Here is a 21548-nt window from a genome sequence, read left to right on the forward strand (position 1 = left end):
GCAGGTGGACCTTCCTAGGGGGAGGGGGAGCAAGCACGAGTACCAAGGAGGGCTGAGGGAGGCGGCGTGGTGCGGGGGAGAGGCAAGATACAATTTTGTGCATTCATGCAAAAGAGTCATTGGATGAATGGCACTGGAATGAAGTGATCCTAGGGATTTGATGCCCAGCACGGTTTGTATCCGATCCCAACTAATTTAAAACCAGCTGCCTGTTGCCGCCAAGGCACTTTGAGAGGGAATGCCGTTTCCCTCTTGCATTGGTGGGAGCGTTGTGGTCCCTCGGCCCCCTATAACCCCCTGGTCTGCACCGCCAGTGGAAGACGGCGGTCCCCTTTATGACCTCTCCAGGCAGGGGGGACGACCTCTGGCCAGGATCATGCCACGGTGAGGGCTAAGCGGTGGAGGGAGGGAGGAGGGCTGCCTTGGCTCGTCTCGCAGCGACGTGTGGGCAGCATGTGGGACCACATGAGCTGTGTGCCCCAAAGGCAGGCTGGTGTGATTGGCGCACACAGGGGAGTTGGGAGAGGGGTACAGAAACGCGTGCTGCAAGAGAGGATGGGGAAACACCTGCTACACTTTGGTGCACAAGCACAGCAGTGGCAGCTCTTGGACCCAGGCGACCTTCCGCGCGCGGTCCGGTGTACCATTTGTCCACAAAAAAAAACAACTCATTAAAAAGGTCACAGCCAGTAATTGTGGGTTCTAAGTACTGATTCAAGGGAGAATGGGCTCACATTAGCCCCTTCAAAACCCTGAACAACTCCGCCGGACGTGAACTTGTGGATGCAATATGGGAGGAAAAGAATCACTTCTTTACTGCATGTATCACCTGAGCATAGCTCTTCAAATGTGCATCATGTAGTAATCTGTCGGATTCGAGTCAAGTCTTCTTCCAATTGCGCTCGGAGTCATCTACCTTGCCATTTCAGCCCCTGTAGTTCTTCCCTATACCAAGGAACAAGTTTCAAAGTGAGTCAGGGAAGACACTTAGGGACGATTGTGCACATTGCCCTGGTGAGCTGATTATTCCTATTCTCTACCAAAGTGTCAACAGGGTCACTAGCAGAGCCAACTCTAAATCCCTCCAAGGCTTCTTGGAATCCTGTTGGATCCAATAACCTTCTCAGGCGGACCATTCTAAAGGGCTCCCCACCCCTGCGGAGGTAGGACGTGGTCGTGAGTCCAACCTTAACCAGATGGTGGTCCGTCCATGACAATGGGGAAATTACAGGAGTCCCCACCCATGGAACACCACCCTGTTCAGAGTGAAAGGCCAGATCAAGCTTGTGACCATATGCATCAGGCCCAAGAACACTTGGGATAGGCCCATAGTTGTCATGGCTGCTATGAACTCCTCAGCCACCCTGGACAAATTGGTCCCAAAGTGAACATTGAAGTCCCCCAGCACCACAAGCCTGGGAGACTCCAATGCCAAGCCCGAGACAAAGTCTGTCAGCTCACTTAGGGACTCCGTTGTGCAGCAGAGCAATCAGTATACCAACAGAAGTCCCAATCTATCCCTGGTCCCCAAACTTAGGTACACACATTCAATATGGCAGACACTTCAACAGGGATCCTGGCAAGGGAGATATTGTTCTTATAGACCACAGCTACTCCACCTTCCCACCCACGTCCCCTCCTCTGCTCCTCCACAGAGTACCCTGGAGGGAGAACCTGGGACCAGAATGGGCCACCAACCTACCCCAAGTCTCTGTAATACATACCAGATTGGCCCATTCATTTGGAATCAGATCATGGATGATTTCAGGTTTATTCTGGACTGACCTGGCGTTACAAAGGAGTAAGATGAGGCTCTGTGGGTGGTTGGCATTGCTTTCCAAGGTCAAAGAGCTGGCAGGACAGCCAGAAGGGGAAACAGTCATTAAGTTTCTGATTTCCCTTCCCCTGCAACGGCCTGCTGACCTGTCAACATTACTTCTTCTATTCCCCACCACCCTGGAATAGCTGCCCCATAATCAGTGGATACAACTCTTGTCTCCTCATCTCCAGACAGACCCAGATGCATTAAAACTCAGCTCACCCAGGACTTCAAACAGAAACTGATATAAAATACCCACCCATCTTTACACACCACAAGGGTTCCTGAGCTAAAGAGCCTGGCCCTCGCCCTTGTTATCCCCTGAAGTGGCTCTCCCTAAGGGGCGACCCCCTTTGGTGTTGCCCCTTTGGTGGTGACACCGCTGGTGTTGGGCCTGCCACCACAGACAGCATTCCTATAAAGGCCGAGAACTGGGCAAGTGAACCCAGTAACTGCCAAGTCACCCACCCCTGGCCCCAGTCCTGCACACACTCCCCACAGATGTTCACAGAGGCAGCAGGCCACAGTCTCACAGGGGAAGCAGGAGCAGGCAGGTAGCAGCAGAAGGAGCCAACAGTACCCACTCGGTCTCTTACACCGGGCAGCACTGAATGGGAATCAGATGGGCTATTCCTCCCCCACTTTTCCAATATTTGTCATGATATCAAGTCATTGCCATCTCCAGGATTTCTTTCAGTGGTCTCCTGGAGTTGCATACCTATTCCTGGAGACCAGGCCATATCTAGAGGGTTGGCAACCCTACAAGCACAGAGCTGAGCTATTGTGCGAATAAAAGGAGGGAAGAAAAAGACAATGTATACCACCCTGAGCTCCTTGAAGCTCCAATTTTATTTCATTTTTGGAATCAATTACTGTTTAATAGTGCAGTAGCATTTCATTTCTCTGGTTAATTCATGCTATAAACTCATATATTCACTCTTTCACCCTCCTCCATTACACATTTTAAAACAGAAGGATGTGGGGACCTGACAACATTTATGAGGCCTTAATTTGTAAAATTAACTCTAGCCACCTTGGTCACCATAATTCAGTGTTCCTAATGATTTTTCTGACACATACTTTTTGGCGGCAAGATCTAGTTCCTATTCATTTTTCATTTTGATACAGCCAAGTACATAATACGAGACGCCACAGATAATATCATGATGCCTATAGTGAGAATCTCCAGCAGGGGTTTTCTATGAGCCAATGCATCATGTTGAACAGTTTCCTCTCAAAATTTGGAGGATGGAATGGTTCTTAAAGGGATTTGGTAATGAGGATGTGTGGGCATTCTATGATTATACTATCAGTTTATGAAAAGAGAAGGGTATTTTTATGCCATAATTATACAGGTCCCTAACTATACTGGTTACAGTTCCAAGTAGAGAAGTGAAGGCCTGGGGAAAAAAACTTGGTGGAGAGTCCCCCCTGAAAAAGAGGGGAAAACCTGTTGTCCTCCCCACAAAGTTTCCCCCAGGCCTTCACATCTCTAGTTCCAAGCTCTATAGGTAACTGATGTGGGAATGGAGCAGGGAGTAGGAGTGTGTATGGACCATCTTGCATGGTTGGGTCCATATTAGAACCAAATTCAGATGAAATCCATTGGCCTGGTCCATCCGACTGAGCCAGCTCGAACCAGTTCAGCAGCTTGTGCTGCTATGTAAATGGAAATCTGGTGAGGGGAATTCTTTAAAAAGGGCTTGCCAGTGAGGGCGGTGCTGGGGAGGGGGGAGGCAACAATGGCGAGAGGCATCTGTAGAAGTAAATGCTAAGGTGCTTACCAGTGGCGGTACCAAGCAGCGGTGCTGCCCCCAGTCAGCAGCTTGTGCGGTGGCACGGCTCTGCACTCACCTGGCTTCCACTAGGGGTGTGCACAAAACTGAGTTGCCCAAAACCGGGTGTGCACTAAACCGGGTTGCTTGATGGGCTGGATGGGCTGGATGTTTGTGTCTGCTGCAAGCAATGCCTCCTGCATTGAAGATTTTTTAAAAAAAATTATTGCAACACCATATTTATTTTTAGCCACCATATATGACTTTGGAGTGCCCATCCTTACTTTCGGAAAACCAAAATATCTGAGATTTCCTGCCAAATCTCAGACCTGTAGCACTATTTGAATGAGTCTAATGATCTTTTTACATGTTTTAGATTTTCCATCGCCACCTTATTGGATTTTTAGCCACCGTATTGGCTTTTTGGTGTGGGAATCCTTATTTTCTAAAAACAAAATTATCTGACAACATTTTTGCCAAATCTCAAGCTACTATGAAAAAATGAATGATTGAGCTTTTTTAAAAACAAACAAACAAACTTTTAACTGCTACACTAAGTTGATTTCAGATTTCTAAAGAACAGTGGGATATAAATCTAATAATAGTACCTATCCAGAATTTCCTATTGCTTGGGCAAGGAGATGTAAAGACATCTTTTCATTCTCTTTTTCACTGCCTTCAAATATATTTATTACAGTTTGTATCTTACATATCCCATCCATGTGTACACATACAATACAAAACAAAATAGTTGGGTGGGGAGGAAAAAAGGAGGGAAAATGTGAGAGTAGATGTTATCCAGCAGATGCATTCTGGCCTGCACAATGTAAAATGAGAAGTGTGTGTGTGTGTGTGTGTGTTTGTTTGTTTGTTTTCATGGATTTCTTGTGAAGAAGCGAGCAGTGGGAAATGTGAGAATGCCTAAATGAAATTTGTGACAACAAGCTAAGATGCCTTTCTTTTTTGGAAGTTTCTAATTGTGGAAAGCAGCAAATACATTCCTTTTTAATTTTCACTGACAGGGTATCTCATGTTGCTTTTCCAACACAAACACTGGACCTGGTGTTGCTTTCTCCCTTTCCCCTCCCTGCCTTGCATTAGTGTTAGCGATATTCCCTTTGCAAATGTCTGTTCTTCAGGAAACATAACAGGCATGTCTCTCACTCCCCCTCCCCACTTGTCTCTTGTTGTGTCTCTCTTCAAAAACTCGGCTCTATCTCTTTTGCCCAGCTGCAAGCAAGCCTGAGCATCTCCTACCTGACAAAAGAAGATACCTTTGATAGTCAGACACAGCTGTAAAGTTGAAACACATGCTTGGTTCAGATACCAATGAACTTTAATTTGCTTCTATTCATTAGCAATGCTTTCAAACCACCGCAAAAAGCAAGCTGAACTGTAAAATAATTGGATGTAAAATGCCCCGGTAGAAGGGGGGGGGAAGAAAAGAAAATTGGGAGGAGGAATGAAGAGCAGAACAGCTTGAGCAGGGAGAACTGAGCTAGGCTTTCATCTTCAGGCCAGTCCTCAGTATAGGCCTGATGGGAAAAGCCATAGTTTTTCAAATATGTCTTGCAGTAGACAGCTCTAATAATCAAGCTAACACTATTTGTTGTGCATATCTGACCATGTGAAACTCACAACCAACCAGAAATGTCAGTCATGCTGAGAATGGAGGGAAATGTGTGAGAGGCTTAAGCAGAACCTGTAATAGATTTCTTATATCTACTAGAAGCTTTTAGATATTTCACTTGCAAACAAATTGTGAACAGGATCCTATTAATGATCCTGGGAAAGCATATGCTTAAGACAGTGACTCTCAACTTGCAGGTTCCAAGGTTTAATTTGAGTCAGGGCACATTGGGGCTGAGTCCTGGACCATCTTTCTGAGCCCTGGAATGCAAATGTTCTCATAAAGAAGAGAGTGCCTTTGATCATGCACAGAGGGATCATCCATATAGAAAGAAATGTCTATTTGCACAGCAGGGTCCATGTGTGCTATTACAGCAGGGTCTTTGCACAACTCTAGCAGTCCCACCTGCTGGCCAACTCTTGGTTTCTGTGAAGAACAAATTACTACTTCTCTGGTGAATGGTAGTTCTTCATGGAAAGCAAGAGTTGGCCAGCAGGTGGAACTGCTAAAATTGCACAAAGACCCTGTTGTACATATGGACAGCATGTGAATTCAAGTTTGAAAGGACAATACAACCTACCTGATGTGCGTGGAGGCCCAGTAAAATCATCCTGGGAACAGTGTAGGAACAGCACATCTTTTCTTGTGAAGGAGCCTAGGATGTCCTTGTTTTTCTTCCCTTGTTGGGTTCCCGCAACAGAGAAGCATTCAGACAATTCTACATAAATGCAAATGAACAGTTATGACTTGGTACCAATAGTGGGTTCACATGACCACTTTGGGGGATTATGGTCAGCCTGTGCTGATTTTATGACAGCATGGATTGAAGCTAGGTGTGGTGAAGTGATTGTCTGAAAGTTATACTATGCACACATTGTTGAAAACAATTGCAAAAGATAATGTGCAATGGTGTGGTGCATTGGAACCAACCCCGAGAGGAAACACTGTTCTTCAAAGATGTATCCTCGGGGAAATCAATGGTGGAGCATCAAGGAATACCCGTATTGCACAGGTTGCTTCAAACAGGTATATAACATACACACAGTGGATTTTGTGTTCTTTCCAGGAAACTCCTGAGAAATAAGTCGGGGTAGAAAGGAATGTGTTGCTGATCATTCCTCCTATGGTTCAGCCTCTTTTGTCTCCTTCCACTCTCTTATCAATAGTGAGAGCTGTTTGTAAAGTTCTTTGAACAAGGGCTTTCAAAGAGCTGAGCAGCTCTGTTCTTCAAACAGCTTTATAAAGAGATTTGGATGCAAGGCATCAATACGTGTCAGCATTGCCAAGTTATCATTCATCTCTTTGTAGTTTTATTAGGAAATAATTTATCCTCCCACTCCTAGTGTGCCTCATACTGTTGTTCCAATGTTTTCAGTTTGATCTGCCCACCAAAAGGTCTGCCACAAAACAGCACTTTTACCAGCTGGGGGTTAAGAGAGACATAATTGAAAAAGTTCAAGATTTGGCCTTCCGATTCCAATTTGCCATCTGCGTTCTCCTCCCCTTCATCCCTTTGACTATATATGGGGTTTTGGTATTTTGTGGTATTTATTGTGTAACTGATTTTAAGGTTTTAAATGTGATTTTTATGGAGTTTTATTGTGTTTTAACTTTTGTAAACTGCCTTGGGATGTCTTATGAAAGATGGTATAAAAATTGAGCAAATAAACAAACAACCTTTTACCCCCTGCTGGTCAATGCACTATTTTTATACATGTTAGAATTACTAACAAATAAACAAAATTTACACACTCTGCATTAGCACCATGGCTCAGCTGATATGTAACATTCCCCAAAACGTTTCTTGAGACTTGGTTCTAAATCAGAGAAGAGATTCAGGGCCACTGTCTGGGGAACTGTGTTCAAAGGCTGCTTTTTGGATACAGTTGATGAATGAAGGCAAGATGCTGGAAGGAAATCCAATCGTTCACTTTGCTGGCATTTGAGGTGTCCTAGCTGTGGGAGCTTGCTAGTAGGATGCTGAAGTGTCATCAAGAGATAAGGAGTAATTAGACCTCTTTGAACATCTCTTCAATGATAGCAGTACACAAAGGGCCACTAGTAATTTCTCACTTTTAATGTGTAAGTGCAAAATATGTGGCGCGCACCCCCCACCAACACAACAGATGTGAATTTTCCAGCATATGCATCATACAGGTACATATGACAGGGAGGTGGGATGGGCCGCTGCTCCCTACTGCATGTGCTCTGTGCTCTGGGGGCCAGAGGTGAAAAGTCCCTGGGAAGAAAATACCATATGGTTTTTCTTTGGGGGTGGGTGAGAGCCAGCTGCTGGAGAGAGAGATTTCTGTGGGAATTATGCAGCAGAACATCATTAAAAGGGCAATCTGGGTGGTGAGATTGCAAACTGGAAGGGATCCTGGGAAAGAGTCTCTCATCCCTGTTATCTGTTTCCCAACATATTTTCCATCCTGAAAGTATACTTGATTTAGGGTACTTCACATTATGGTTGGAAACTGGTTTAACTATCATGAATCATGGATTCACAGTGCTCTCAGATTTCATCTCTTGGTTCCACTTGCAGAAAGTCATAGCTGTTAATCCAGTTTAGTGTAAATATGCCCCAATGACTTTGGTAACTTTGGGAATATTTCACAGGAATTCTTCGACAGATTCAGCTTCGTTCCTTATAAACTTAGGTCAAAGGGTGGTTCCAAATAATTGCTTTACCACACAGTTTGCCACACATTCTGATAAAAGGTGTCCTGCTCCATTCCATATTTGCAGTAGAGGAGTTATGTCCCTGTGGCTTAAGCATATTTGAGGTTAAATACCTCAAATATGCTTAAGCCACAGGGACATAACTTCTTTTTAAAAAATTAATTGTGGATTTTCAGTATTTTTTCATGCAACAACTTAGCTTCTGCTATGTATGTGTTTCTAGAATCTCCCTCCCCTCCCAATTTATTTTGATAGCCCTCAGCAGGAGATCTGTCTTTTATAATTTAATAAATCAATATGTTTGGAAGAGCTGCATGTTTTCTCCTCTCTCAGGTGAGGGGTTAAGTGTCTACTTAGGATTGTTCTTGTTAAGGGAATTTCCTCCAGACCTGGATGCTTTGGTTACAAAGTACATTTGAAAGCTTCCTGTAGCTATTGAGTTTCTATATATGCACTGTAGATATAATCACACACACACACACACACACACCACCTTTTGGAGTTAAATCACTCACCTCTCAGAGAGGGAATAGATTTTGATTCCCCTTGGCTAGCAGGGCGGCTATGATTACGTAATGACAGCTGGGTAGATATATGGACTATGGCAATGGGCTGGCAGCCACTTCATTGTCAATTTCTCTTTGTTCTCTTTAGAAAGGCAAAGCACAATGGAGAGAGTTTGAGCCACATGTCAGACATATGAGAGACAAAAGGATGATGGGAGCTGACTGCACTGCACAAAGTGTCACCAGGAATTCCTGTATTTCAGCCATACCGAACAATGGCCGGGTGGCCAGTGGTTGTGTCAGTCATAATTAGACATTAGCACTTAAAATCATGATGAAGTCCCATTACTCCCTCGATCGATGGACAGAGGAACAACTGGCGCAAAGGGGATAGTCTCATTATCACTCTCTGAAAGTCCCATGAATTAACCAAAATATTAACCCTTCAGCTGTTGACAGCTGTCCACTGTTTAAATTTGTTCTCCTCCGAGTTAAACTCCTGTGCCTGTTTTAGATTATATTGTACCCACTTTAGGAGAAGATTTCCATTTCATGTTACTTAGCTTACTCAGGACAATCTGGATCCATTCATGAGAGGAGATTTGGGGGTGCTATACTTACATATGCTACACACTATTGGACTAGGTACAAAAAATAAATGTAGATTGTCTAGGTCACGAAAGCATCTGTTTTGAACTGGTCTGCTGCAGGACTGGGAGTGAAGTCTACTACTCCAAATGTGGGGTGTTTAAATTCCACGCTCTTGGAGCCAACTTTGCTCACTTCTACACGGAGAAGAGCCAGTCCTGCACAGTGCAGAAGGAAGCAAAGTCAGCTCCAAATGTGGGGCATTTAAATTCCCTGCATATTGAGCAAACTTCACTCGCTTCTGCATCAGTAAGGGCAGTTCCGCCCTGTGCAGAAGGGAGCAAAGTCAACTCCAAACATGGAGTACTTAAACTCCAGCCTTGGAATCAACATTACTTTTTAATGTGCCTGGAGGGACTGGCCTTAAGTGGAAGATAAGCAGCTAAGATGTCAGCTAAGATGCGGAGCTGCCTGATCCTGGGAAAAACAAGAAGGTTTCCTTTCTGAAAATAAGGGAGTGGGCAGCAAAAGAAAGAAAAAGTGGGTTTCCGTAAACTAGTTATTAGTTGGCTTGGGGGTTTCTGTGCTATTTGTGGCCAGCAACAATGCATGCGGCTGGGCTGGAGGAAGAAGGAAGCAAAATAAATAAATAAATTGTGAGGCAGTGTTGATGCTGCAAAAAACTAGAGGGCTGGGAGCAGTGGGCCCCGATTTTTATTTTTTATTTTACTGGAAGTGTGCCTCAGGATGAGAAAGGTTTGGAAACATTGTGCTAAAATATGTTGCTATAATTCCCATTACTGAGATGGAGATCTGGGAGATAATGATTTCCCCAAACCTATGTGGTGAGTTCACTGATGATCATATATTTAAACCAATACATTGTTAATTGTCACTTAACAGTGACAATGAATGACGTTTGGCTCATCCTGTATAATAATACAAAGCTGTATGAAGATGGAAGTCCTGAACAGATGCCAAATGTGACCATCTTGCTTGCAGTATGTTAATCTGCTCAATTAATCTGTCTTTTTACCTTGCCTTACCTCCTGCTGCCTTTGCCCATTCTATTAAGCTCCAGAGGTGGTCCTCTCCCAACAAAGCCAATTTCTTCACCTTGTTTGCACTGTTATGGTGCTAATTTTCACAATGATTCCTTTCTCATGATAATTTTCTCATGAATTCTGCCCAATTGTCTGTGAGGCTTTAAATAGATTAAAATAAAATAAAAGTTTCGGCCACAATACTAAACACACTTACTAGAGAGTAAGTCCCACTGAACATAGTGAGACTTACTTCTGAGTAAATGTGCATGGATTGCATTGTTAATCTAACAAGGGTGGCAGACCTGCAAACTCCATGCCAGCCAACTGAAAGTGGGAAAGAAAATAACAACCTTTTGCCATCTCAATGATGTGTAGACATAGGGAAACACTTAAAATAACAAATGGTTGAATACAAATTGGCTGAAAGCCTGAAGGACCGACATACATCATGCACATTTGAGTGGTGATATGTTGCCATATAGATGAACTCTAAAATAAGAGCACCTAAAAGAGCCCATGTATATGAAGAGAAATTCCGATACCCTCGAAACAACAAATATTACTATTTGGAGTATTTTTATGGGGACATGGTTATGGACATATGGAAACATCTAAAACTTAAAACCTATCTGTTTGACCTGGCCTTCCAGTGTTTTTAAATTGTTGTAAAGGGTTTTAATGTACCTGGTTTTTCAGGGTTTTAAAACTGTTTTTATTGCTTAACTGTTGTTTTATGGTATTTTAAAATCTTTGTTTTAATTGTTGATTGATTTTAACTGTTTTGTTTTATCTGTAAACTGCCCTGAGCCATTTTGAAGGGCGGTATAAAAATTGAATAAATAAATAAATACATAAATCTATCCTTTGTCCTGCCCCTAGTTCTTGTTACCCACCAACCAGTGTGGAGGAGTGAAATATTATATCCGAGCTTGTTGCATTATTCCAAATGTGTGCACTAGGAATCATGGGCAAAGAGTAGAAGCAATATCCCTATTCCCCATCTCCTTTGGAAACTTGCTGCAGCATCCTTATAGAAGTTGTTGGGAGTGGGGAATAACCAATGCTTTTCCGTTCCTGATTCCAGGGGCAGCAAAGAAGCTTGTTTATAATGCATTTGTGTGTGGTACATGCTAGATCTTGGAAAGCAAAGGAGCTTCATCAGCATGGATTGGTCCAGGATTGGTCCATGGCCAGTAAGGAATGTTCAGTGGAAATAACTACCGCAACATTTATACAGCCATATGGGGCTTGTGATCATTCCAAGTTTGTTTTCATACTGTGAAAATAATCTCCAATTACTCCTAAACATATTGGTCCTGATCCAACATACAAAGATTTTCATGCATGTATCCACTGGATAGTATCTGGAGATGGCAGGGATCTCGCCTGCCACGGGATTAACCCTTGGTGTGCGTTCCCCAACCGGGTGAATAACCACCCATGTGCCTGGGGTTAAGGCCATGGCAGGCAAGGCAAGGCAGAGTGTGGCAGGCAAGGCAGGGATCGGAGAGTGGGAACAAACTACACCTGTGACTCATTTACCATATTGGCTGCTACTGCTTGCTGGCTCAGAGCTGTTGTGTGCAAGTATACTTAGATTCCACGTTTACTCTCTTTGAGTGCTATATCCAAAATATTCAATTTGCACCTCAAATAGGTGTAGCTGCTATCAACTTCATCCTGGGCTCTGTAAGTCCCATTACATTGCCTGGATGAATTTCATTGCATAAAGAATGGTCCTGAAGGCCAGATAGTTCAGCTGGATTGCACAGGCCTGGCCATATGGGATGTATTACTGTATGTAGTTTTGCCATTGGGATAGGTGGAATACAATCCAGCAGTATGCTTTTTACTCTTGCTTTACTGAGAAAAAGGAATTCAAATGTGGTTTTGCTAACAAAATAAGCAGACGAAATCTCTGCATGCATAGGTCCTGTTCAGTAGGAAAATGCTGTTTTCATTCTGTTGCTTTTTAGATTCCTCCGGCAGCATTTCTGTATATGATTGGCTATTATTCTGGAACAACAACCCCTTAATTAGCTTTGGCCTCTGATTTGTTTATGCATTCAAAGGGTGGATCAGAGGACAAAGTGAATTGAAAGAGGGGGAAAGAATCCCTGGTAAAACGAGGGCTTTTGACTGACCTCTCTTTCATCTTTGGGGGAGCAATCATTGCAAATGATAAGTGAGTGGTTATCTCTGGTATATACATGTGGAAGGAGTGCAGAGTTCACTGAAAACAATGGTGATGATCTGAGAATGACTTGAGAAGGCACTAGAAGTATGTGGAGAAAACACCTTTATACACAAGGCTGGTTTGTTGAACCAGAACAAGCCCCCCTGAATTAACACACTAAGCCAACTTGGTTCATATACAACATTTATTTGCAGATCTGTCTCCTTGGGTTCTGTAAAAATGACAAGTTTATGTTATAAAGCTGCAGCTTGCTTGGTTCAGGCTTGGCAATAGATACTGGCATCGCTGGCAGTATCCTGGCATTGCTGGCAGTGGCCAGGAACAATCTAGGTTGCTGCTTCCACACTAGAGCCATTTAGAGGTACTGAAGCACTGCTGTTCAGTTGATTAGCATGAGTGGAACTGAAAGAGAGATTCTATAGTGTTAAATTATCCAATTAATGCCCATTGGCTGAGACTAAAATCCTTCTAAAATGTTTACTCATATGTAAGAACTGTTCAGCAAAGGTCCTTTTCAACGTTTATTAAAAGCTTCCTATTTGCAAGTCCTGCTGGTTTGATTGCTTCCTGTTAATTTGTGGCTGTAGGATTGATGATGCATAACCTCTTGGTGACCCTTGGATAAGTGCCAAGCTATATATGACTTTAATGCAATTGGCCTCTTTGGGAGCATATTGCCGCTTGGGTGGAAAATTTTCATAAAGAAAATTGTCCATGGGGAAAGTACTAACCATCCGTGCCAAACTCCCAGTCTGAACAGTCAGGAACTGTTCCTTGTAATTAAAGATGAAATGACTGCTTCCAGTCCAGAGGCGTATCTAGGAAAAATAGCGCCTAGGGCAAGCACTGAAATTGCGCCCCCTGTCCAAACATCTGATACCCATCTTTCAGATAACTTTAACATAATATCAGCTCAAAAATACAAGTCAAGATCGTTAATCTTTTAATATTTCAAAAACTAGTTAGCAGTGGACATAGCCAGACCAAAAAATGCTGGAAAACTACACATTTCAGTATGCTGGGGCTCATAAAATACCCAAATACTATGTGGAGGTGTACTTGGAAAACCAAACAGAAGTGCCTGTCTAATTCTCTGCTATGGATTGTAGCATCATTATTACATAAGTTTTAAAAATCAATGGAGAATTTGACTTTTCCCAGATACTCTGAAAATAATTAAAGGATATGCAGAGTAAACTGTGTCACTGCTTGGAAAATATTCTAGTATTTCAGAAAGACAGTTAAAATGAGAGAAAGAGAGCAAGAAACTCCCAGTGGGCCTTAATACTAAGGATCTCACACTGATTCAAAGACAAACCCATCATTAATAGCCATATTATTAAGACATCACATTTAAGTGGAGCCAGCATGGTGTAGTGGTTAGAGTGCTGGACTAGGACTGGGGAGACCCGAGTTCAAATCTCCATTCAGCCATGAGACTAGCTGGGTGACACTGGGCCAGTCACTTCTCTCTCAGCCTAACCTACTTCACAGGGTTGTTGTGAGGAGAAACTTAAGTATGTAGTACACTGCTCTGGGCTCCTTGGAGGAAGAGCAGGATATAAATGTAAAAAAACCCCAACTCACTTATCACAAGAAGCAAAGTAAGAGCAAATGAATATAATCCTAACTCATAAGCTTCAGCTCAGTATTCACAAGCCCTGATTCTCTGTACATAGTGCCAAACTGAATATGTGTACAGTGACATATTATATTAAAATTTTTTTTTACCTGTAGCTCCTTCAGGGGGCTTCCTAAAGGCTGGGTGGTGGTGGTCTGCAAAGGTTCCCTTTCCCCCCACTGGCCTCTAGGGCCTCACAGGGACCATTTGAGCATGTGCGGTGGCCATTTTTAAAAATAAAATATGTTTTTATAAAATGGCTGCTGAAAACAAAATGGCCACCACGCATGCTCAAATGGCCTCTGCGAGGCCTGGCAGGCCTCACAGAGGCCATTTGAGCATGCGTGGTGGCCATTTTGTTTTCCACGGCCATTTTAAAATATTTTAAATTTTCAAAAATGGTGCCCCCCTTCAAGTGGCGCCCAGGGCATGTGCCCTGCCTGCCCTACCATAGATACGCCCCTGGCGACACCGACTTGACAGCACTCAATCAATCAATCAATCAATCAAGGGAGCAATAGCTAGAATGCTGTTGGCCTGTCCCCTAAAAATGTAAGAGTAGCATCCTTGGGAGGATTCATCCATCCACTGTGGGGCCATGAACTGCCCTGGTGGGTATTTGGGGAGGCCAAATAGGCGGTCCCTTAGTCCAAGGTTCATTTTGATGTGCAGCTGGGTGCATTCTATGCAGTGCATTAAAAAAAAAGTGCAATGGAAACTAAGATGTTGTGCAGTTGGGCCTATGGAGTTTAATAAGGACATACTGTAGGTTGTTTCCGAAGATGTAACGGGGTGGGGGTGGGGCAAGATATTGAATATTGTTTGTTTTCCATTTCATAACCTTATATAAAAAGTACATTACAGCCTTCTGTTTCTCTCGCTCATTCTTTGTGAGGCACCATCATTTTTCTTGCTTCCCCTCTTTCTTTGTCCTTCTCATTTCCCCCTCCTTTCCTCTCTGTCACTTTCTGTTCATTTGCCTCTTCCCTTCTGTTAGCAAATGCTGAAGGAAGGGGATGCTTGTGGATAGGGGTGGGCTGCAGCCACTGCTAGTGCAGGTTTATAATAAACTTGCATGAGTCCTCAGTAACATCTGAGTCCTCTGTAACTCATGAAAGAGTGCAAAGGCAACAGCCACACCCATTGCATATCCCCAGCATCTGGGATTCAGCCTGTGCTGGAGGTTCTCTATAGCCATCCTGACTAATCGCCACAGAGGGGCCTCTCCTCCTCCATGAATGTTTCTAACCCCCTTTCAAACCCATCTAAGCCAGGGATCACCACCACACCTAGTTCCACAAGTTAATTGGCTTTCTTTTTTGTGTAGTCTGACCAGAGACAGGCCTTAGTGCTAAATGTGATGTAAAGGGATTTCCTAGCTAAGGGACTTCAGCAAGTGATTAGGTGGGAAACATGTGGGGAGCAGGGAGGGCAGGACAGGGGTGACTCTCCCCTGGTGCTTTGACACTTTGAGCTGCACAACCAAGACAGTGTTTGGATTCAAACCAGAACCAGCGTGGCCAGTAACTGATCTTGTGATCTCACAATCAGCCACGGAATTCTGCCGTCATGGTTCCCCTTGGAGACCTGTGAGGATTCTGCAGGAGGCTCACTTGGCAGCATTCTAGATAAGCTGCAGCATCTTTGATAAGTTGGCTGTCTTTGGCTGTCCGTTTATCACCAGCTTATCATCTTAGCTGTCAGGATGGGTGGCTGCTGGTCATGGCTGAACTGTAGGTAAGTCTCCGGCATGATGGGGAAGCAAAATCTAATGGCTGCCTGGACTTGGTTTTTAAAGATGCCCTTCCATTGTTTTACATGCGATTGTGCTCTCTATGTGGACTTCAGTGGTCACAAGTTCACCACCAGTATTCACACCACACAGCTTCTCCTTGAAATGCAGGTGGCCCTCAAAGGTCCCTTGCTGGGCTGATTTCCACTTTTTTTCTTTTTTTTTCTTTTTTTCTCCCTTTTAAATTTTTTTATTGGTTTTTACAATATCTTAACAATCCCGTTACATCTAATTAAGTAAATATTGACTTCCCGCTCACCACTGTATTTCTTAAGCTTGCAGGTCCTAGACCTGTGAAATGGTAGAACCCAGGAGCTACTGGCTGACCCCTGTGGGCCCACTTGGGGTTTTTTTTTGGGGGGGGAATCCTGCCCACCAGTTGAAGCTGACTTCAAAAGCTGCCCTCTGCCAGCACCCCCATGTTATTTCCAAGAACATGCCTAACCTTTTCTTTTTTCATGTTCCTATAGGTCTCACCCAGAGGCAGAACCAAAGTGAGTTGCTTTCCCCCCTCTTGACTCCTCTTAATGCTTTTGGCTCTGGTGTGGCCAGCTAAAGGGACGGGGGTGGAGGGGGTGGGGGTTGTTCAGACATAGCCCAAACCCAGGTAAAAGTGTGCCATCGAGTTGGTGTCGATTCCTGGTGACCACAGAGTCCTGTGGTTGTCTTTGGTAGAATACAGGAGGGGTTTACCATTGCCATCTCCCGCGCAGTGTGAGATGATGCCTTTCAGCATCTTCCTATATTGCTGCTGCCCGATATAGGTGTTTCCCATAGTCTGGGGAACATACTGGCGGGGATTCGAGTTGTCAGAAATTTAAACCCTCTTATTCCATTTTTTAAACAAAACAAAACATCATGTATGTTCTTTCAGCTGAAGTGTCCCCTTTTTTGGGAGGGCTTTTTAAAAAGCTGAAAATCTTCTCTGGAGAGTGGTTGGAAAGCTGGCCTCATATCTATAAACTTCCACAGTGGGTGTGCCCCCCGCCCTGTCAACCAGTCAGTCCCCAAGTGAAAACAATTTGAGCAAAATGCAGTGAGTGACTTTCAATAGCAATTGCTTTCACTGTTCCCAACCATGGAATCATCCAAAATTAGCAGGGCTTTCTAGAAGGATTATGGGTGAGGGCATGCTTGGGATGGCACAGCACCCCCTAGGATTACTGGGGGGACCCCTCAATTTCTGGTGATTTGCTACTAAGAATGTTTCTCCTTCTCTCTGAAGGGATGAAGATGAAGAGGGGGCACAGACTGGTAAGTGGATGACGAGAGTGCATGCTTCTTCTCAGGAATCCTCAACCCCCCGGGGAGTGTCTCCTTAGAGACCTGTTTCGCTTTGACAACGGAGAGAGATGGGCAGACGTCCATCTGATGGGTGAAGGGCAGGAGGGCAAGTTCAGCCACCTCTATCCTTTGCGGCTGGCACTTGTTGCAGCCAAAAGTGTTGGAAGAGACCAGGGGGCCCGGGCAATTCACATCTGGAGACCCTCCCTTCTAGGAGCAGATGAGGAAAGGGCTGTGGCAGCAGGCAGGCAGGTTTGGTCATTCTCCCTTGGAAGTGGTGCAATTCTGAAAAAGCCCCGCAAGAACCCTTTGCCCACACCCAGCCCCAAGACATCCTCTGGGCCTTGTTCCCCTGCCTTGGAGAAGAGGAAGCTAAAGCATGCTGGTGTCTTGTTTCCAAAGCTGGTGTCTTGTTTCCTAGTCCCTTAGCTAGGACCCATGTAATTTGACAATTGGAGGATCACCTGCAAACAAGGGCAACATTTCCTGGCCAATGAGCTCTGAGATCAGTCCAAAGAGACTCTTTCTTTCTCTGATCCCAGTTTTCTGCCCCTCGGAGCTGGGCCTGCGTTCCTCAGATCATAGCTATGCTTCCTGCTTATGGCGTCCAGGCAGATTTTCAAGCCCCACCCCTACCCCCGTACATAGGTCAAAAGGCTGTAACTGGGGGTTGTTGCTTCAGCCAGAGAGCAAATGCATTGTTTAGTCCATCTGAACCATCAGCTCCCATTCTGCTCAAAGGAGAAGCCTCTTTCCTCACAGGTATGAGGAAAGAGGGCCCATAGTCCAGTAGTGGAACAAGTGCTTTGCATGCACAAGGTCTTGGGTTGAGTCTTCTTCATCTTCTGTTAAAGGATCTTAGCTAGCCAGGGAAAGGCTTCTGCCCAAGAGCGGCTGTCAGCCAGAGTAGGGCAAAGTGAGCCAGGGGTATGACTTGGCAGAAGGCAGCTGCATTGGTATGTTCAGCAGATAGAGCCTGGCCGTTGCACTCCCTTCTGAAGTGTAGTTGGTGAGGGCTGTCTTGCCAGTGCTATGCAATGTATTCCTCTTCATCCCTTGCTTGTTTCCTTGGGTGGACCACCTCACCCACAATCCCAGGCTGCACCCCAGCTAGTTAACCTAGGCAGAAAGGGGAGGCAATTTCTATCAGGGCTATGGGCCATCCTCATTTCCGGATTCCTGCTTTATTTCCTCTCTTTCAGGTCATCCCAGAAATCCGGCCCATGTTGCCCCGTGTCCTGGGGGACCCATGTTGCACCATTTTCTGGGGGACCCTCTGAGGGAAGAGCCCAATGAGGCAACCTTGGTGCCAGGACCACTTCCAGGACCTCACATCAACAATGGTATTCTGGGAGAAGAGCTCAACGAGGCAACCTCAGTGCCAGGATCCCTTTCAGGACCTCTCATTTCCACTGATATTCTGGAGGAAACGCTCAAAGAGGAAACCTCGATGCCAGGATCCCTTCTAGGACCTCACATCACCAATGACATTCTGGGGGAAGAGGTCAATGAGGAAACCTCAGTGCCAGGTCCTTCCATCCCCACTGGCACTCCAAAGGAAGAAGCTTTTGTGTCAGAGCCCTTACCAGAGCCTTCCATTGCTGACAATGATCTTGAGCAAGAAGTAGAAACCCTCACAGGATTACAGAATGACTATGTCCAGCGGCGTAAATATTGTGGCACCCCAGAACCCTTTTGCATAGACACCCAGCAAAAAGTTCAGCTGGAGTTTTGATACTCAGCCCAGATGATGGACCAAGCACTAGCACTGCCCTTTTTTGCAAGACACCAGCACTCAGCCTGGTCAGAACATACAACATTTTTGCTCTCTTTGTTGCAGAAATGAGGGTTCGCCGCATTTCCCAGCAGTTCCCTCGTTCTCTCTGGGCCATCAACCTGCAAATCGTACACACATGGACAAGGCTCATCCGCAGTGAAGTTCGGCTGCAGCGGTGGGGAAGGGAAGGTACGTTTGCAGCACACCCCTGAAGCTGCTGCTGGGCTAAAAATGGCTCTTTTGCTCTCTGTTTCCTTCTCCTGAATGTTGAAATGTTTGATTTGAGTCTGCATCTAAGTTTCGGAGGGGAGGCCTGTGGGTGGGTTGTTAGTGCTTGCTGAAGTGTTCCTTCGTTTTCTGTCTTTCAGGTGACCAAGCTCTGATGCCTGTAATTCAAATAGCTTCTCATGGTGAGCAGTGAGGGCAAGTGATGACGGGTGTGGTAGTACGCCAGCATTTGCGGCTGATCACCTGCTGCTGCTTCTCTCTTGCAGATGATCCTGCAGGCCCTGCTGCATGTCTCCGCCCCCCTGGGTCCGGTTCATCATTATCTTCTGCCTCGCTGGAAGTTGGCTCCATCCCACCCTCCACCTCTACATCTTCTTTCCTCCTGCATCCCTCTCCCCCTCCTCCTCCTTCCCCACCTTCTCTAGAGCCGGACCTCAGCAATGTAAAAGAAACTGCAGAGTTTGATGGATTTGCAGTTCCATCAGTTGAATGACCTTAAGTTTCACAGAGGCAGCACCCCTTTTCCATCCTCGTTGTTTTACAATCTAAAACACTTATAGTCTAAAAACAGAGATGGGCAAGCAATAGAGGAAGGAGAGGGAAGTTGAGGTGGGACAAGCGGGGGAACGATGTGTATGTATTTCAGCTGCACCTCCGTAGGATCAGGGAGACACAGGTTGGAATTCTCATCCAGCCATGAACCTCGCTGGGTGACTTTGGGCTAGTCACTTGTCCCGTAGTCTAACTTAACTCTTAGGGTTGTTAGGAGGAAAAAATAACCATGTATACCTCCCTGAGCTGCTTGAGGAAGAGCAGAATGTGAATACTAAATTCATGAATGCTGATAATATGAATGCTAATATCAGCCCTTTTGAATTCAAGCTGGGCTGAAACAGGAAACCAAGGAGGATGACATACAATTGTGCTTATCACAATCCTCCTTATAGCATCGTCAATGTACATGGGCAAAAGTTCCCAGCCACCAGGAGCATACAGTCTAAAAGTCTGGCTTTGGAGAGAGAAGTGAGGAAGAGGAGGAAAGCATAAGGGGCATTCAGTTCAAGCTGATGGAGCTGCCTCTGCTGAGGCATTAAGCCAAAAGCTGCACAGAGGAGGTGGGTTGCATTGGAAGTATAGGAGAGAGATGTGGGCCCACATGAGTGGCGGTTCCAGACCCAAGGGTCAGCGAGGGAGAAGAAAAAGAGTAGTTCTAGAGAGCAGGAGACCTCCAGGTGGTTGAAGACAGAAGCTGGAGCAGCAAAAGCCAACCTGACGGGGTGCAAGTTGGGGGAGGGGAGAGGATCAGTGCAGAGGGACAGGGTGGGGCATAGCCATGGTGGGTTTTCAAGGTAGAGATGAGAAGTCTGTTCTGGGCATGGAAAGGGACTAGAAGTCAGTGCAGGGACTGGTATTGTGGAGGACAGGCTCCTTGACCCTGTTTGTTTTCTTTCCTTCAAGGCCAAAGAGACCTCCGCAGCTGCCAGGAATGTGTGCAAAACCTCAAGGCACTGAGGGGACAGCTCCGGTAGAGATGTGCACGGTCCGGACCAGTCCGGACCGGCACCGAAGGGGGGCCCTTTCTTTTAGGGCGGGAGGGCTTTCTTACCCCTCCCGCCTCTTCACCCCCTCCAGCGCCCGTATTTAACCAAATAACGGGGCGCTGGAAACCAGCCACCCCCGCCGCCCCCGCCCCCGCCCCCCCAGCAGATGCACATAGAAAGGTGCCGCCATACCCCTGCCGCCGTCGCCCTCCCTCCCTCCCTCCCTCCCAGCTGCCCGCCCGCCCGCCCGCCCGCCCAAGTCCTTACCCAAAGCTGGAGTAGTAAACGAGAGGAGCTCCCGGACAGAGCTCCTCTTGTTAGAAAGGCCTGATACAGAATGAAGGCGCTTTGTGCGCGTGCGCATGCGCGCGCCGCAAAGGACGCCGGAGGCCCGGTCTACCCGCCGGGAAAAGGCCGGGTAGACCGGGCCTCCAGCGATCGGAGGCCCGGTCTACCCGGCCCTTTCCCAGCGGGTAGACCGGGCCTCCGGCGTCCTTTGCGGCGCGCGCATGCGCGCGCGCAAAGCACCTTCATTCTGTATCAGGCCTTTCTAACAAGAGGAGCTCTGTCCGGGAGCTCCTCTCGTTTACTACTCCAGCTTTGGGTAAGGACTTGGGTGGGCGGGCGGGCAGCTGGGAGGGAGGGAGGGAGGGAGGGCGATGGCGGCAGGGGTATGGCGGCACCTTTCTATGTGCATCTGCTGGGGGGCGGCGGTGGGGGCGGCGGGGGCGGCTGGTTTCCAGCGCCCCGTTATTTGGTTAAATACGGGCGCTGGAGGGGGTGAAGAGGCGGGAGGGGTAAGAAAGCCCTCCCGCCCTTAAAGTTATACCCCCCCACCCGGACCCGGACCAGCAAGGGCCGAACCGGTCCGGCAGTTCGGCCATTCCTTAGAATGGCCGCCGGACCGGTTCGGACTCACCCCTAGCTCCGGAGACTGCGGAGCAGACTGGCAAGGGTGGAAGCCACCATGGGGATCCTGGTTCCTCCAAGGGAGCTGGATGTTGACGAGGAAAAAGAGGAAGACAAAAACCAGACAGTCCTTCATACATAGGTAGCAATAAA

At 46.1% G+C, this 21548-nt stretch overlaps 1 protein-coding gene across 1 annotated transcript; it reads left to right on the forward strand.

Moving 5' to 3' along the window:
- The first annotated feature begins 16132 nt into the window (after positions 1 to 16132).
- Positions 16133 to 20514, forward strand: LOC128324668 (uncharacterized). The gene is made up of 6 exons (XM_053249479.1): positions 16133 to 16150; positions 16882 to 16910; positions 18143 to 18607; positions 18781 to 18906; positions 19086 to 19127; positions 19212 to 20514. The coding sequence occupies exons 3-6, from the start codon at positions 18190 to 18192 to the stop codon at positions 19436 to 19438; spliced, it is 813 nt and encodes a 270-aa protein (XP_053105454.1). The 5' UTR covers positions 16133 to 16150; positions 16882 to 16910; positions 18143 to 18189; the 3' UTR covers positions 19439 to 20514.
- Positions 20515 to 21548: the final 1034 nt, after the last annotated feature.

Source organism: Hemicordylus capensis, chromosome 4 (genome assembly GCF_027244095.1).
Source record: "Hemicordylus capensis ecotype Gifberg chromosome 4, rHemCap1.1.pri, whole genome shotgun sequence".
NCBI lineage: Eukaryota > Metazoa > Chordata > Lepidosauria > Squamata > Cordylidae > Hemicordylus > Hemicordylus capensis.

Coding starts and splice junctions, on each gene's coding strand:
- LOC128324668 (XM_053249479.1), top strand. CDS start 18,190: ATGTTGCACCATTTTCTGGGGGACCCTCTGAGGGAAGAGCCCAATGAG. Junction 18,907..19,085: donor GCAGCGGTGGGGAAGGGAAG/GTACGTTTGCAG, acceptor TCTGTCTTTCAG/GTGACCAAGCTCTGATGCCT. Junction 19,128..19,211: donor AATTCAAATAGCTTCTCATG/GTGAGCAGTGAG, acceptor TCTCTCTTGCAG/ATGATCCTGCAGGCCCTGCT.